General features: G+C 35.5%; 3 protein-coding genes across 4 annotated transcripts; 1 reads left to right on the top strand and 2 right to left on the bottom strand.

Moving 5' to 3' along the window:
- Positions 1-2,148: 2,148 nt before the first annotated feature.
- LOC110926273 lies at positions 2,149-6,567 on the top strand. 2 transcript variants are annotated; one of them, XM_022170028.2, is made up of 5 exons: positions 2,149-2,367; positions 2,489-2,584; positions 3,319-3,545; positions 3,632-4,244; positions 4,824-6,567. In XM_022170028.2, the coding sequence occupies exons 3-5, from the start codon at positions 3,321-3,323 to the stop codon at positions 6,449-6,451; spliced, it is 2,466 nt and encodes an 821-aa protein (XP_022025720.1). In that variant the 5' UTR covers positions 2,149-2,367; positions 2,489-2,584; positions 3,319-3,320; the 3' UTR covers positions 6,452-6,567. The 2 variants fall into 2 exon arrangements, with proteins under 2 accessions (XP_022025720.1, XP_022025719.1); XM_022170027.2 differs by having other exon boundaries at positions 2,489-2,527.
- Positions 6,568-6,699: 132 nt separating this feature from the next.
- Positions 6,700-9,894, bottom strand: LOC110926274 (protein GDAP2 homolog). Its single transcript, XM_022170029.2, has 14 exons — positions 9,613-9,894; positions 9,350-9,427; positions 9,211-9,266; positions 8,993-9,112; positions 8,820-8,890; positions 8,646-8,739; positions 8,351-8,560; positions 8,014-8,265; positions 7,784-7,892; positions 7,612-7,679; positions 7,409-7,478; positions 7,228-7,302; positions 7,052-7,143; positions 6,700-6,955 (listed from the first exon to the last, which is right to left on the bottom strand). The coding sequence occupies exons 1-14, from the start codon at positions 9,859-9,861 to the stop codon at positions 6,880-6,882; spliced, it is 1,620 nt and encodes a 539-aa protein (XP_022025721.2). The 5' UTR covers positions 9,862-9,894; the 3' UTR covers positions 6,700-6,879.
- Positions 9,895-11,109: 1,215 nt separating this feature from the next.
- LOC110921539 (26S proteasome non-ATPase regulatory subunit 10) lies at positions 11,110-13,903 on the bottom strand. Its single transcript, XM_022165877.2, has 5 exons — positions 13,612-13,903; positions 12,011-12,143; positions 11,791-11,915; positions 11,545-11,691; positions 11,110-11,430 (listed from the first exon to the last, which is right to left on the bottom strand). The coding sequence occupies exons 1-5, from the start codon at positions 13,816-13,818 to the stop codon at positions 11,296-11,298; spliced, it is 747 nt and encodes a 248-aa protein (XP_022021569.1). The 5' UTR covers positions 13,819-13,903; the 3' UTR covers positions 11,110-11,295.
- Positions 13,904-15,170: the final 1,267 nt, after the last annotated feature.

The raw sequence follows: 15,170 nt of genomic DNA on the forward strand, positions 1-15,170 counted from the left end.
TTTTTTTCCTTTTAAATATTTCTGGTTCATGAAAATAAGAACACACAGTTAAATTTAATTTTCTTGTAATAGTTAAACAACTCATGAAATATGTATTTGAAATCTTTGAAATGACTACCACTAATTTTATATCTATTACTACTATTAATAAAATATAAACTAGTGAAATTTTCCTGTGTTTGTGGTATAAACTCGGTTGGTATCGATTCGTCTATTACAATCAGGGGCGGTTCTTAGACGGGCTGTGCCAGGGCCACGACCGGGCAAGTTTTTCGGCCGTAGTGCTAATTTTCCGCATTTCGATCGAAATTTTTTATATATACTATGTTTGGCCCGGGCTTGCCCGGGGTTTTTTAGTGCCCGTGTCTTTCGGCCCGACACGTTCAACGGGCAAGATCCGCCACTGATTACAATAATGGTATCACATGCACTTTGTATCATAACGGAAAAATAAAACCCAAAAAATAAAGTCGTGATATGATCAAAAGGATACCAACACATAATTTACATCGATTAAAAACCATAAAAAGAAATTTTAGTAACGTGTTCGAATAAACCAACGCAATCATGTCTATGTGATTTCAGGCTAGATGAAACTACTAAGTTTTCTGACGATTAATCAAATCAACCAAATCTCAAGTTTAATTTTAAATATTTAGTTTAATAAATTAGAGTAAATTGCCAAAATCGTCCCCGAGGTTTGGGCATGTTTGTCATTTTCATACAAAATATTTTTTTTTTGTATAATGTAGTCCTTCACTTTTGGGATTTTTTGTCATTTTCATCCAAACATCTAATTTGCTTTATTTTTTCTATCAAACATTTGGATGAAAGTGATAAAAAATCCCAAATCTCAGGGACGATTTTGGCAAAAAAAAAAGTCAGAAGTTAGAATGAAAATGGCAAAAAACTCCAAAAGTGATAGACAATATGGTACAAAAAATTATTTTGAATGAAAATGACAAACATACCTAAACCTCATGGACGATTTATTTACTCAATAAATTATTTAGCTTTTGAAACTTCCCATTGATTCCTGTTGGTTGATTTGACACCATACTTCTCCTTGCTAGTAAAGGTGAAAAGAACAATCTTTTTAACTTAATTTTGATTGATCTTTTGATGCCGATTAAAATGGCGCCGTTGCTGGGGAATTAATATGCTTAGTGTCAGTTGTTTTCTAAAAATCTAAAAAACAATTTTTTTTTAATTTCGTTTAGTATTACACTGGGTGTGTTAGTCTTTGCAGGTTAGTGTATGAGTACCAGGTTTTTGGAAAAATCTTCACCTATTCCAACAATTCCATAACAATAACGTCAACCACAACCACAACAACAATTTTAGAAAATTGGTAACGACCAATCCTTTAATCCGTCACCCAACTACCAATAACCGAGAGCTCCTCAATGACAGGCTATGATTATGAGGATGGAAGTGTGCATACTTGGGAAAGTGGATGGGATCAAGATTATTACGAATATAATCAAGATTAGTATCAGGATTATATGGTGAAGGGTATGATAGACTTCTCGTGTAATTAAGTGTAACTATTTTAAACTAGAATAATTATTTTTATACCTAGAGTAATTACTCAATTAACTAGCTTAATTATATGCATTGTAATTGTTTTTAAACTAGGGTACTTAATTTAAGTAAATAGCGTAATTATATTGTAGTGTAATTACCATAAACTAGAATAATTATTTTTATATTAGAGTAATAACTTAATAACTACCATAATCAATACAATGGTAGATTTTACAGCCGCTTATTCTTTTGCTTCGTCTTTCTTCACAAACATCCGAACCATTAAAAAACCAAGTTTGAAAGCATAAAACCAAAATCAACTACACAGATGAATGCAATTACATTATTTTGTCACTAACGTACGAGAGCTAAAGAATTACACTACTGCCATCGTCTATTTTTTCCTCATTTAATCTCTTTTCTATGTTTAGTACGTTAAAACTTATTTGTATCGAATCTAATCCATATGTATACACACAAACATATTTAAAATTTAAATATTAATTAATATACAGAGAGAGAAAGATAAAGAGAATAAAAATAGACCGGATGTTGACAAAATTCATGTCACTGTTCTTAGAAGGTCGTTTCTTTGTGTGAAGATTTCTTATCTGGGATCTCTCTCTCCTAACAAAAAACTAAACTTTCTCTCTCTAAAAACTCCTTTTCTCTCTCTCTCTCTCTCTCTCTAAAAACCCCTTCTTTCTTCCCAAAGGGAGAGAGAGACGACTGGCCCAGCAGATCGAAAATCTTCATTGTTTTTCTCATATCCATGAACTGATTATCAAAGCTCCTTCAATGGTGTTGCTCACCATTATTATTACTATCAATTAACACTTGGTACATCACCAGTCCTGTCCTGTCCTGTCTATTTCTTTTTGCTATTTTTGTAATTTGCTTCAGTTTCAAGATTTATCTGCTTCATATGTTAATGCTTTAATAATTCTATTTATTATTTCAGTTTCATCAACAACAAGGATTATGATGATGTGGGTCTAAGGTAAATTTAAAAATTTACTTGCAAGTTCTCACCTTTTTGATTCTTGGAGGCTTTGGGGTCAGTTTACTGTTTGCTTTAATCTTCAGAATTAAAAATAATTAATTTAGGGTAAAAAAATGTTAATTATTTTATTTAGTTATAAAAATTACTTAGTTTATTAATTTATTAATGTAATATTTTGATTGGAAAGTACTTGGGTTGAATTTACTGAAAGTAGAAATTATGTCACAGGGGATTAATATGTTAGGGTTCTTAAGTTCTAAAAAGTTTCTTGATTTTTTGTTTTTTTATAACTTTATTTTATTTAGTGGAATTTACATAACTGAGATAAGCATTAAGCATTATTTGTAGCTCTAGTTGACCAAAAACAATAATTCTATATGGGATCTTTTGATTTGTGGTATAATTATCTTATTTAGTTATTTAGATTCTCAATCAATATGAACTGCCAATGGGGAAGCTTTTTTAGGGTTCTTGATATGCTAAATTGTGTGTTGTCTAGTCATAGATTATATTTATTTTGCCATGAATTAAATCTGAGATTTGAAGTAACACTTTATATTACTTATAGCCTGGTTCCATCCCTGCCTATAATATGAACATTTGGTACCTAACACAAGCTTTTTGTTGTTCTTGATGAGGGATTGTGTAATTTGTTTGACTTTTTATGTATATTGTTGACAATTGTTGAGTAGCATGTGAGGGGTATAACTACATGTCGTATTCGACTATCATACTTTGCGTTTTCCGTTCGTTTTTATATTTTGAATATTTATTTTACCAATTAACAGGAATGGGGACAGAAATACACTATAAGAACCCGATTCCAGGATATTACTCCATGAGAAATGCCAATGAAGATTCCAATAATAGCAGCTGGCATCTCTTTAACGCCTTGACGAACGGCCATTATTACGATGGTTTTACTCCAAGAACCGTCACGGATGCGTATTTAGGTCAAGATAAAGATGAACTAAAACAAAAAATGCTTCAACACGAGGCCATCTTCAAGGACCAGGTATCTTTTACACTTTTTTCTTACCTTATTTCCTCCAAAACAGAATGCGAAACGTCCCCTTATTGATTTTGTGTTTGTCATACCAGGTTCATGAACTCCACCGTCTTTATAAACGACAAAGAGACATAATGGAAGAGGTTAAACGAAAGGAGCTTCATAAATATCATGTTTCTATCGACACATCATCTTCTTCAAACCTCATGCCGTCTCAAAAACCGTATGAAGATGCTCACAGGTGGCAGAATCCTAACTTCCCATTGGGTAACTCTACGTCTATACCAACCATTTTTGGAGCAGAAATAAGTAATTCGCCGTTAAGCTGCTCAAACGGGAACGGTTCAAAGGATTGCGAGGCTGTGGATTGTAGACCTTCGAAAGTTCGGAAACGATTATTTGATCTTCAACTTCCGGCCCATGAGTACATTGAGCCAGAAGAAGCTGAACATATTGCAGATAACCAGATTTCTGAAAATGGGTTTGTAACTAAAAATGGAGGTAAATCTTTTCTTGATGATGGGGGGAAGAACGATGGTGACAAAAATACTGCATCTAACGGGCTGGCAGATCTTAATGAACCCGTTAATGGTCAGGATGTTGACTTTCTTGGTCCGGCTGCTAAACCAGCAGGATTCAGTAATTTACCATTTGAGGGTAAAAATAATGGAAGTGATCGGTTTTTTTCTTGTCCGCGTGAAGCAGGTAATTTTTATTGTTTCAAAGTATTTAATTTTTGGGTATTATGTGTCTTTTGCCATTTCATAGGTGTCCACATTTACATAATTGCAACACATTAAAAAACGAGGTAAAACTATTAGATGCGAAAAAAAAGTTAAACTAAAGATCCCGATTTTCGAATTGAGTAAACGTAAATCGAAGGATCATCTACTGTAAAGTTGGCAATTTTGGCCCTTTTATGAGTAATGGGTCATTCTGGGTTACATGTTGTCTCAAACGGGTCATTTGGGTTTTTAACGAAATAGTTTAACTAAAAATGAAATGGATCAATTGGGTTTTTAACGAAACAATTTAACTAAAAAGTAAATGGGTCAAATGTGTTGAAAGTCATCTGAAGAGTATTGAAATGAATAGAACATCATAAATCGCTTTATTTAAAATTTAATATTTTGTCTTTGTGGGTTGACCTAACCTGACCCAACCCGTTTCGACCACCTATGAGAATTACCCGTTTGACCCGTTATATGGCACGCTCATTCGGCACCTCTAAAACGTTTAATTTCTTAATATATTCGCTAAACTGCATGCCTTTATTTCATACAGGGAATGTTAGAAGCAATATGAACCACACATCTCAACATTTGCATGGTAAAGAAGTTCAACATCGAGGAATCTATTCAGAAATTTCTTCAAAAGGTCACGATAATTCCCATTTTAATCAAATCCCCTTGCTCTTTAACCCTCCTAGATACCCGTTTACTAGTACCAACGATATAGCGAATTCATGGGGTCCACCTTGGGGAAAGTCAAATGATAGCTTGACTCACAAGTTAACCATGTTTCAAACACACTCGCCTTTTATATCATCTCATAAGAGCCATGAGGTTTGCAGAGACAAGTGGCATAGAAATGGCGACGGGTTATATAACGGGTCATCATCTGGGTCAAAAGAACCGTTCGGTAGATTGCATTCGGTTGGCTTTGATTATCGGAACTGCAAAGGCCCAAGCTTTGTTGATTTAACGGGTACTACCAAAGATACGGATTTAAATTCCGTTCAGAATTGTTCTAATGAGAACGATAATTCAAGAAACTGTGACCAAACAGTGCCGCCATGGTTTAAAGCTAAACCGGTTGGTGATGTGGCAAAGAAGAAAGATGATTCTTTGGGTACTGATAAAAAGTTATTAGTATTTCCGATTTTTGGAAACTTTTGTACTTCGAAAAACGATGATTCGTCTGGTGGTTTGACCTCTGCATCGATCGAGCACAGAGGAATTGACATCAATGTGGCTTGGGATGATGATGATGATGATATGGACAAACAGAGTGATGTCAAGAAAGATGCGGAAATCAAGAATCATTTTGACTTGAATTCGTGTGTGACCGAGGATGATGATTTGTTAGTAACGGAGTCTTTTAAAAGCTTAAAAAAGAAAACAATGGAGATAGATTTAGAAGCACCTGCTGTTTCGGAGATTGACGAAGAAGATGAACACAAGGAAACCGAACTAAAACCGGATCATCTTGAGAGCAAAGAGCTTGAAAAGATTGCAGCCGAAGCAATCGTTGCAATATCTACTCAAGCAGCCGATGACGACAATGACAATGACAACGACGACAACAACGATGATCCACTTTTATGGTTTGTTGATGTGATCAATTCTTGTGACAAAGACGTAGCTTCTGACACCCGTGAAATCGACGAATACGAGATGTTGACTTTAGAACTAGACGAGACTAAAGAAGAAGATTACATGCCAACACCATTGGTTCCTGAATTCGAGGAACCAGATGAAGTGGGCCCCGATTTAACAAATTGTAGACCCCGCAGAGGGCAAGGGAGGAGAGGTAGACCCCGCAGGGATTTCCAAAGGGATATCCTTCCGGGCATCACTTCTTTATCCAGGCATGAGATAACCGAAGATCTTCAAATATTTGGAGGATTGATGAAAGCCACGGGTCATTCTTGGAATTTAGGATCAACAAGGAGGAACGGGAAGCGACATGGGGGCCAGGGTAGGCGGAAGGTGAAGGCGGTGGAGGAAACTCCGGACGCCGCTATATCACCACCAACACCGCTGAAACTGTCACCGCTGTCTAAGCGGGCTAATAGTGTTGAGGTGTTGGGATTGGATGAAAGAAGCTTAACAGGGTGGGGAAAGACGACCAGACGACCTCGACGGCAAAGATGTGCTGCTGCGAATTCTGTTGCTGTCCGGATAACCTGATCTTTGTGCAAAGTGATGAGTTGTTGGTTCTCATGAGTTTATATTATTTGAAACAGATGTCTCATGGTTTCTTTGTGATTCATACTATGATCAAGTTGACAAATTTGGTTCGGGAAGTGTTGTCCAAGGTTCTTGGAAACTAACTAGATTATAGGGCTCATTCGAGGAATAGGAATTATGCCAATCGAGTTGACAAAACATATGATAAGATACGTCGTCCAGAACTTTATAGTGAGATAGAGAAGCGAACCGTTAGCCTCGTCGGTGGTTAGTTAGTCTTGTAACATATTTTTTTGAGAGAGATCAATGTAGCACTAAACATACTAACTGCTAAACAGATTTACGATAAACAGATTTACAATCACAACCGCTAAGTACTAAACAACAAATGACCAAAAAACTAGAAACGAACGCATTACAAACTTCAACTAGGGTCGTTGATACGCATACTTTCTTCTTGGATCCACGACCATCCCCTTCCCTCCATTCACCTCTAGGTCATGCCTAAATAGCAAATACCAATAACCCAATTAAGAATCTGGTTCGATAACCACATAAGTTAAGTTCAAGTTGGGTAATAGGAAAAGTTAAAGAATTAACTGGAAAACAAAGTCCGGGATGGTTAGCTGCTCACGAGGAACGTATCTGAAGAGATGAAGAAGCCGATCAACATATATAACCTTTTTCCACACCTGTAAGCGGATATTAATCTAAAACAGTGAGATATTTTAAAAATAAATGAAGCGATAGTTAAAGTCAAGAATATATGTGAATACCGTTCCATCTACTAAAAGTTGCATTGCGAATACTGCAGCCTTTAGTCCAAAGGTTGGGTGCAGGACATAGATAGCCTGCATTTTTTAATAATATTCAAAACATAACTTCAGTTTCCTTAAAAACCGCAACGGCAGGGCAAACCATACAAGCAATAAAGAAAAATTTATTAATATCACTTACATGAAGATTATGCTGGCTTTTCCTACCAAGTATTTGTTGTAATTTCCTCATCCATCCGAGATCTGGTCGCCTGTAATACATCATTTTCACAATAAAGATAGTTTCTGACGATTTGAAAAGTTAATAAAGTCTAATATTAACATGTTGTGCACCGACTCTACGTGTATATAAAGAAAGAAGAATAAAAAGTAATGCATACTAACACTTGTAATGATGCAGCAGAGTGGAGGTAAACAATTGTATATGACTTCTGGATCAAGGGTTCAAACTCCTGTAGATCAACGTTCAAGATGTAAAACACATTTTATGCACAAATAATAGTTGCAAATTTTTATGTGTCGGCTATAGGACATATCTGGTTAATTGATTTATTACCTTTATTACGTAAAGTACAAATTTCTCAAGATCTAGACATCGAAGAAGAAAATGTGCACCAACTACAACCATGACTGGACGACCGTCGTTATCTACTCCTCCTCGGTACCTGCATTTCTATCGTTATAAACATAAACTTTCGAAAATGAAATACTATTTATGTATTTTTTGAGTATATAGTATATTATATATACATATTTACATGAGGTTTTTATTTAATAGTTACTTACACAATTTTCATTTCTGCTATTTCAGAAAGATTAAGAGAGTTAGCTTTGGCAAGGTGACTAGAATGTAGTGAGTATTCTTCAGCAGCTGAAAGTGGGGGCCCACCGACATCACCAAAGCCTAGAAGTTTAGCGAAATTAAACCCGTTTTGTGCTTGAGAAGTTTTCTTTAAACGTTCCTTATGTCGCTGATCTGGATCCTTGATTAGAGACATGAAAGCTGGATCAAGATATGAATCCAAATATGAAGAGTTCCTGCTCAATTTGCACATATTTCACAATCTTGAATGTAATTCAGCTAAAATTATGTCAACTAAAGTGAGTTTTTCAGGTAACCAACCGTCTAACCAATCTACGATCACTGGCGGGAACGTCTACTGAGGCTTGCGGAGGTTTTGAAACGGTCTTTTTCATGTTGGGTAATGGTTTTATTCTTATTTTTCTTTCATCTATAATCGTTTCGCCATTTTCATCACCAACATCAGCAGGAAGCTTTGTAATCGCAATTTTTTCCTCGTGTTTGTCACGGGGAAAGTAAAGCGGAAGCAATCTACATGCGTAAGACATACTGTTTAAGAGAATGTTAACCATATTAAATCAAAAGTAGTGAAAAAAGACATATCAACCAGCTTTACCTCTTATATATATCGGTATCATTTTCTGTATTTATGCAGAAAACTAAGCCTGTGATTTTATCCTTTTGTTTCTCAAGAAACCGACGGATGGTTCCTGATGGAAACAAGAACTAAAATTAAAAAAGAAAAAAGAAAAATAAATAAAAAACAAGGGAATTGTACGGGTTTTCTTACTTATTGCTACATGAGCGGCTGGTTCCCGTGGATAATGTTTTGCTTCAGTGTATATACAGCCGATGGCAATGCTGTGTTTATAAATTTGAGGGGATAATAAATAATAATTAAGCCACATTTTTAAGTAAGGACAGAGTTAATAACTGATGTAGCCTATAGGTATGAAAAAGAACCTTTTAAGTCCGTTCTCAACGAGAAGTTCTAGACAAGAACGGTAGCAGTGACTCAAAGCATTTTCTGCAGCAGTATGATATTTTACAGCGTATTTGGGGCCGACAGTATGTATGATCTTCCTACATCAAAAGTTCAAAACCATAACATATCATTTGTTATGGCCAACAATATTGTAAGCTAAAAGTGAAAAGCAAACAATTAACACACTAATGCCTACCTGGCAGGTAAATCATATGCATTAGTTACTATCGCAATCCCTGTTCTGCAGCCATCCTGTGACAGTCAAATGTTACACCATGTCATCGCGGTATTTTTTCAAGATTTCTCACCAAGAACTTGATTATCCGGATTGTTACCATCGTCGCGCATTCTTCAGCAAGACCAGGCCCAGCTGCAGCATGCAAACCAGGGCTGCAGTGTGCTTTATCCATGTTCTGTAATAAGATTTTGACAACATAAGCCAAACCCGTAAGCATAACCACTTCCTAAATCAATCTTGTTTCGAATACAAATCAATAAAACTGCAACTTCTAAACATAAAATCACATGGTGTTGTGTTACTATCTTGAACACTCTTATCATCCTATATGCCAGTAAGAATTAATCGATAACCGCTCACCTCGTTTGTGGAGTTGACAACAGCATCAACTTCCAGATTCCAAGGGGTTCCTCTCCACAAATAAATCTTGGAGTTTATTTCATGATCAACTGGAAATCTAGAGACCATACCATTCCCACTCCTCTCAGCCTCAGAATATACAGTTAACGGGTCTCGAAAATGTAATCTCGGGTCTTCGGTTTGATACGAACATCTTAGATCTACATGACTCCATCGAGGAACTTGGTCCAGAGTCACAACAGCATCCATGGTAGCTTTCAAAAGTTAACCAACAAAGGGAAACATAATTATATTCTGATTAAACTACTTGAAGTGAAATTGAAAGATATGATTATCTTGGTAAGCTTGCATCATATATTCATATACAAAATAACATAATAGATTAAAAGGTTATGGAAGTAGTGGTACGTGAATTAAACGTGTTGTAGTAGAAAGTGAAGGTAGATGAATAAAGACAGAGATACCTTGATGAGAATGAATGGAGTTATACGAGGTTGATGGAGAAAGATGACGACAATGATTTTGGGTAAAAGTAGTAGGGGTGAAATTGGTGTGATTCTGCATTCGGTGGTGTAGTGTAGTACAGAACTCTTGTTTGTCTTCTTGTGCTATTCATGTAATCTGTCAGAATCATCTCCATCGGTTTTACTTTTCTTTTTATTGTTTTCTTTTCCTTTGTTTTTATTGTTTTTCAATTTGGAGTATTTGTTGTAACGAGCCAAGCAATTTATAAAAACTGTTAAGTAAATTTTCAAGCTCGAGTTTTATTTGTTTATCTTTTATTAATATACTTTCAAAATGTTTAATTTACTTTTTGGGTAATTTATAATTTAATACTTAGTTATAAAAAATATATAAGTTTAATATAGTAAAAGACTATATAAATAATAGACTCGTTTAGGCTCAGAGGTAAGCTCGGTAAGTGATGCTTGAGCTCATTTATTAAATAATATTATTTTTATGCGCAAGCTCGTTTTAACTCAACTCAATTTAAGGTTTTATCGAGTCGATCTCAACTAGATCATGAGCGGTTTACCTCGTTTACACCCCTAATCATATGTCCGATGAATCTTGTTTAAACCCCTAACGCTTGTTTTTTATGGTTTTCAGCTCACTTGAAACTTGAAAGAGAGGAGTAATCGGTGACAGACACTAAGAAAAGAGGGGCGTTAGGTCCAGTCAAATAGACAAAATCTGACACATCAATCTTTATTGGAAATTGAAAAGCAATACGACCCGTATTAAAGGTGGCAATTTAAAGGTTCAGGTGTACAAATAATACGACCCATTTTTTATTACTTTTTAATTTTCATCTTTACCTCCATACACTAAATATAATAACCTTTTTTACTAATTTGGTTTTGCTCTAGCAATTTACGTTCATTAGCTTTAGAAAAAACTTAATACATAATTGTTTTTAATCTTTCGGTATTGTAAGATTTTACAAGGACCAGTACCATGACAAACCAAATCAATGCTGACTGAATTCCCATCACAGAACGCAGGAAATCCCACTAGTTGTAATTATATAGATATTTACTTAACGTTAACCATAAGTTAATAGATAAAAATTCCTTTTTGAAAAAGTTTATAACCCTAAAAACAAACAATTGAATCAAGCTTCTAATCACCAAAATCAGGAGTAAAAACACAAAATAGCAATGGCTTTTGTTGTAAAATCTTTCATCCTTCAAGCATGGCCTTCGCAGCATCTATGAGTATCGGTCTGAACTCATCAGATGCTCTACCAAGAACAGTGTATCCTTCCTTATCTTCTACATCAACATCTGCACCATGCCTGATCAGTAGAAGAGCTACCTGTATCAGTGTCACCAAACAGACACAAAAGATTCAAAACATTATTCAAACTATCTGATTTTTATGTTAAAAGTATAAATGCACACAAATATACTGAATAAGTTATGTATGTACATCTTTGTTATGGCATATCACTGCAGTCATAATGGGAGTTTGTCCTGCTCTATCAACAGCATCTATATCCGCACCTTCCTCAATCAAAAGTTCACACAATTCCGAGTTCCCAGTACTTGCTGCACGGTGCAACGGTGTGCAACCAACCTATATAGCGTGAGCATCAACAAATAAGCAACCGATGAGAATATAAAATATTATAGTTTGAAGTCCAAAATGGAAATATCCAAAGATGAAGTTACATGCCTTGTCCTTTGCATTAATCTTTGCTCCATTAGAAAGCAAAATTTCAGCTACTTTCACCCAACCCTTGCTGGCAGCGTAGTGAAGAGCGGTTCTGCCACCGTCATTTTTCAAATTTACATCTGCCCCTGTTAATCAAAATCTTATTCTTTTATTTACTTTTTACTACAGTTAGAAACCAAAAATCTTAATTACATAAGTCGGGGTAAATAAGCAATCCAACCTCTGTCCAGCAAAATCTTGACAATCTCGACATTTCCACTGCTTGCAGCAGAATGCAGTGGGGCCCAACCTTCTTCATCAGCACTGTTAATCCCACTAACCGATTGATCAAAACCTGAAAGCATCTTCACCACCTGATTCAACAAAACTAATGTTACACAATGATTAAAACAACTGCCTTCACAGCATTCGGCACCTTTAATTAAAGTTTAACCTCTTCATCAACAACCGCTAAAAAATACAGCTAAAAAAGATGCAGAAACGAATGCAGTCAAATGGCCCTAGAATTCTATGTAATTAAAAAGCTTTCAAAACCTAAAGATAGATTCTGAAAGAATTTAATATCAAAATTAAAAACCTCCTCAAAACAAAAGAGTTTCAACGTCTTTAAATAAAGAAATAAATAATAAACACTAATTTAAATATAAGCTAATTGAAAAATTCAAACTTTAAACTCTATCCTTCAAACTTCAAACTCGAACGCAAACTATATCCATGCAGCCCTAGCCGTTTTGTGCTTCTTCTAAATTCCCTTAAACGGTTTGCCCTCTTGAATGACAACACCATTCAAGGCCTTCACGACCCACATGTAGTCTTCCTCGTTCATCTACTCGTCCCCGTAATCATCATAATGAGGAGGAGGATGATGATAGATAATGTCGACGCCTTCAGGGTGCTCTTCCTTCCCATGATTCTCATCCCAGATGACAGATCTTGGGTTAGTTTCGTGAATCCTGCGACCATCGCTGTCACCAGGATGCTCCTCTTTCCCAGCGTTGAATTACCCGAATTCTGCGACATTGTGAATTGAACATAACTTGACCACTGCCTTTGCCGGCAAATCTGCAGTTAAGAAGATAATCTTCTCCACAGGTAGCCATTTGAATTACGCTAGGCTCTAATACCAAATTATGCAAAATCGAATGCAGTCAAATGGCTCTAGAATTCTATGTAATCAAAAAGCTTTCAACGTATTAAACAACTAGACCACTAAGTGATAATGAACAAAAGAGTTTTAACTAATTGAACAACTAAAGAAATAGATGATAAACACTAATTTAAATAGAAGCTAATTAAAAAATTCAAACTTTCATCTCTCTCTTTCAAGCTTCAGACATCTATCGCAAACTCTATGTCTCAATCCATGCAGCTCTTCATGCAGCCCTATCCATTTTATGCTTCTCCGTCCCCTTCTCCATTCAGATCCGGCCCCTGCTCGAGTTCGGGTTCTTTATTCGGGTTGCTGTTCGGGTTCTTTAATTGATTATTGGTATAAAAAAAACTAACAAACATCAAAACCCTAGAATACATTCAATCAATCCACTAATTTCACTTTCATTAATCTACATAAAAATATGAATAAATTCAAATATTACACCACACTCGTCCTAAAATCCTAATTAGTGATATAATTCAAATTAAACCTAAAAAATTCAAATACGAAGCTAATAAACAGATGTTACAGATCAGCTGCTAATTAAACACCTCAGAATTCAAATTCAGCATTACTCATTCAATTTTCTACATATTCATGTAATGTTATCGTCAATAGCAAACTACAAAGTGAAAAAGTAAAACAAATTAAGTAAGAGGAAGAATAACCTCTGTGTGGCGTGAAGAAACGGCAACGTGAAGTAGCGATCGGCGATCTTCGTTGCGGAGAGTGAGAGAACGGAGCAACTGCGGCTGAGATAAGGATTTGAAGTATGAAACGTCGCCGTTACCGGCGGCGTTGAAGAGATCGTCGTCCTTGATGATTGTTACAGTTTGTTCAGCTTCAGGCGTTGAGTTTGGTGGATCAATCTCCATTTGTGTAGGTGATATTGGAATCGGCGGTGCACTTGATGGTTGGTTTTTAGTGGTGGAGTGTGGTGGCCTGACTTGAGGGGAAGCTTGTACAGGAAGAAAGGGGCTGAAATGTAATTTGTGATTTAATTGAATAATAATATCTTACTAGATTGTTGTCATGGACCGCGCGTTGCGGCGGTGACGCCTTAATTGTTTAAAGTTAGCGTCTTGGAGGCACGTTATGTGAAGCGTTAATCACATGAAAACGTGTGTTTCGGCCTATTCGATCTAAAGCATTGTTGTTATTAAAAAAACAGAATCAAACCCGAGTTGGTTTGTTTAGTGAGCGTTTCACCTAACTACTACACCACCCTTATCTTTGCATCAAGGCTTAGCGATGTCAAAACGTACAACTCGAATTTATATCGTTGAAGGAAAACATATTATATTTGACCCGACTCGTTTCCGAACATTGTTTACGTCAAAACATAGACTACCCGAAAACGTATGCAAAAATAAGCATGAAAACATATTATATTTAACCAGACTCTTTTCGAAAAAAAAAACTATGAAACGTGAAGTTATATCGATTATGTTGAAACATGAATATATACCGACACGTACATTTAAACTTCAAGACGCAGACCATTTGAAAATGTACATAAAAATAAGCATGAAATGTGAATTTACACCGACACTTACATAAAAATAATTACTTCCGAAAACAGTTTTTTTTTGTTTTAAGCTAAATAATGAAAATACGTGGGTAAATTTAAAAGGTTAGAACTTAAGGGGTAAAAATGTCAATTTTAAAAGTTTAAGGGTTGTTTTGTGAAGTTCTAAAGTTTATTCGTTATTTTATCTTTTTGAAAAGGACTTCTTATGTCAAGTTCCAAACTTGAGGGTGTTAGTTTGTTGGTGGGGAAGCCCCACCGACCTTTGTTTTTAAGTTATAGATAATATTTGATGTAATAAAATCTTTAACCGTATAAACATTTATGTTTTATAACTAGTAAATTCCCCGCGCAATGCGTCGGGTCCAAATGTAAAGTAACTTGGATTTGTGCAGTAAAGACCTTAATTGTTTCTGAACAAAGGTTACGTCAAAACGTAGATAAACTGAAGATGTATATAAAATTAAGCACGGAAACGTATTATATATGGTTTGCCTTATTTGTGAAAGAAATTTACGTCGAACACTAACATGAACTTATACCGACACGTACATAAAAATAAGCAAAAATTTGTATCGCGCGTTGCGTTGGGGCCGAAACGTAAAGTAAGTCAAATTTGTAAAACAAAATTTATGACAAAATGTAGATCAACTAAAAACGTGCAAAAAAACATATTATATCTGAGCCTATCCATTTTCA

The sequence above is a fragment of the Helianthus annuus genome, chromosome 17 (assembly GCF_002127325.2).
Source record: "Helianthus annuus cultivar XRQ/B chromosome 17, HanXRQr2.0-SUNRISE, whole genome shotgun sequence".
In the NCBI taxonomy this organism is placed as follows: Eukaryota; Viridiplantae; Streptophyta; class Magnoliopsida; order Asterales; family Asteraceae; genus Helianthus; species Helianthus annuus.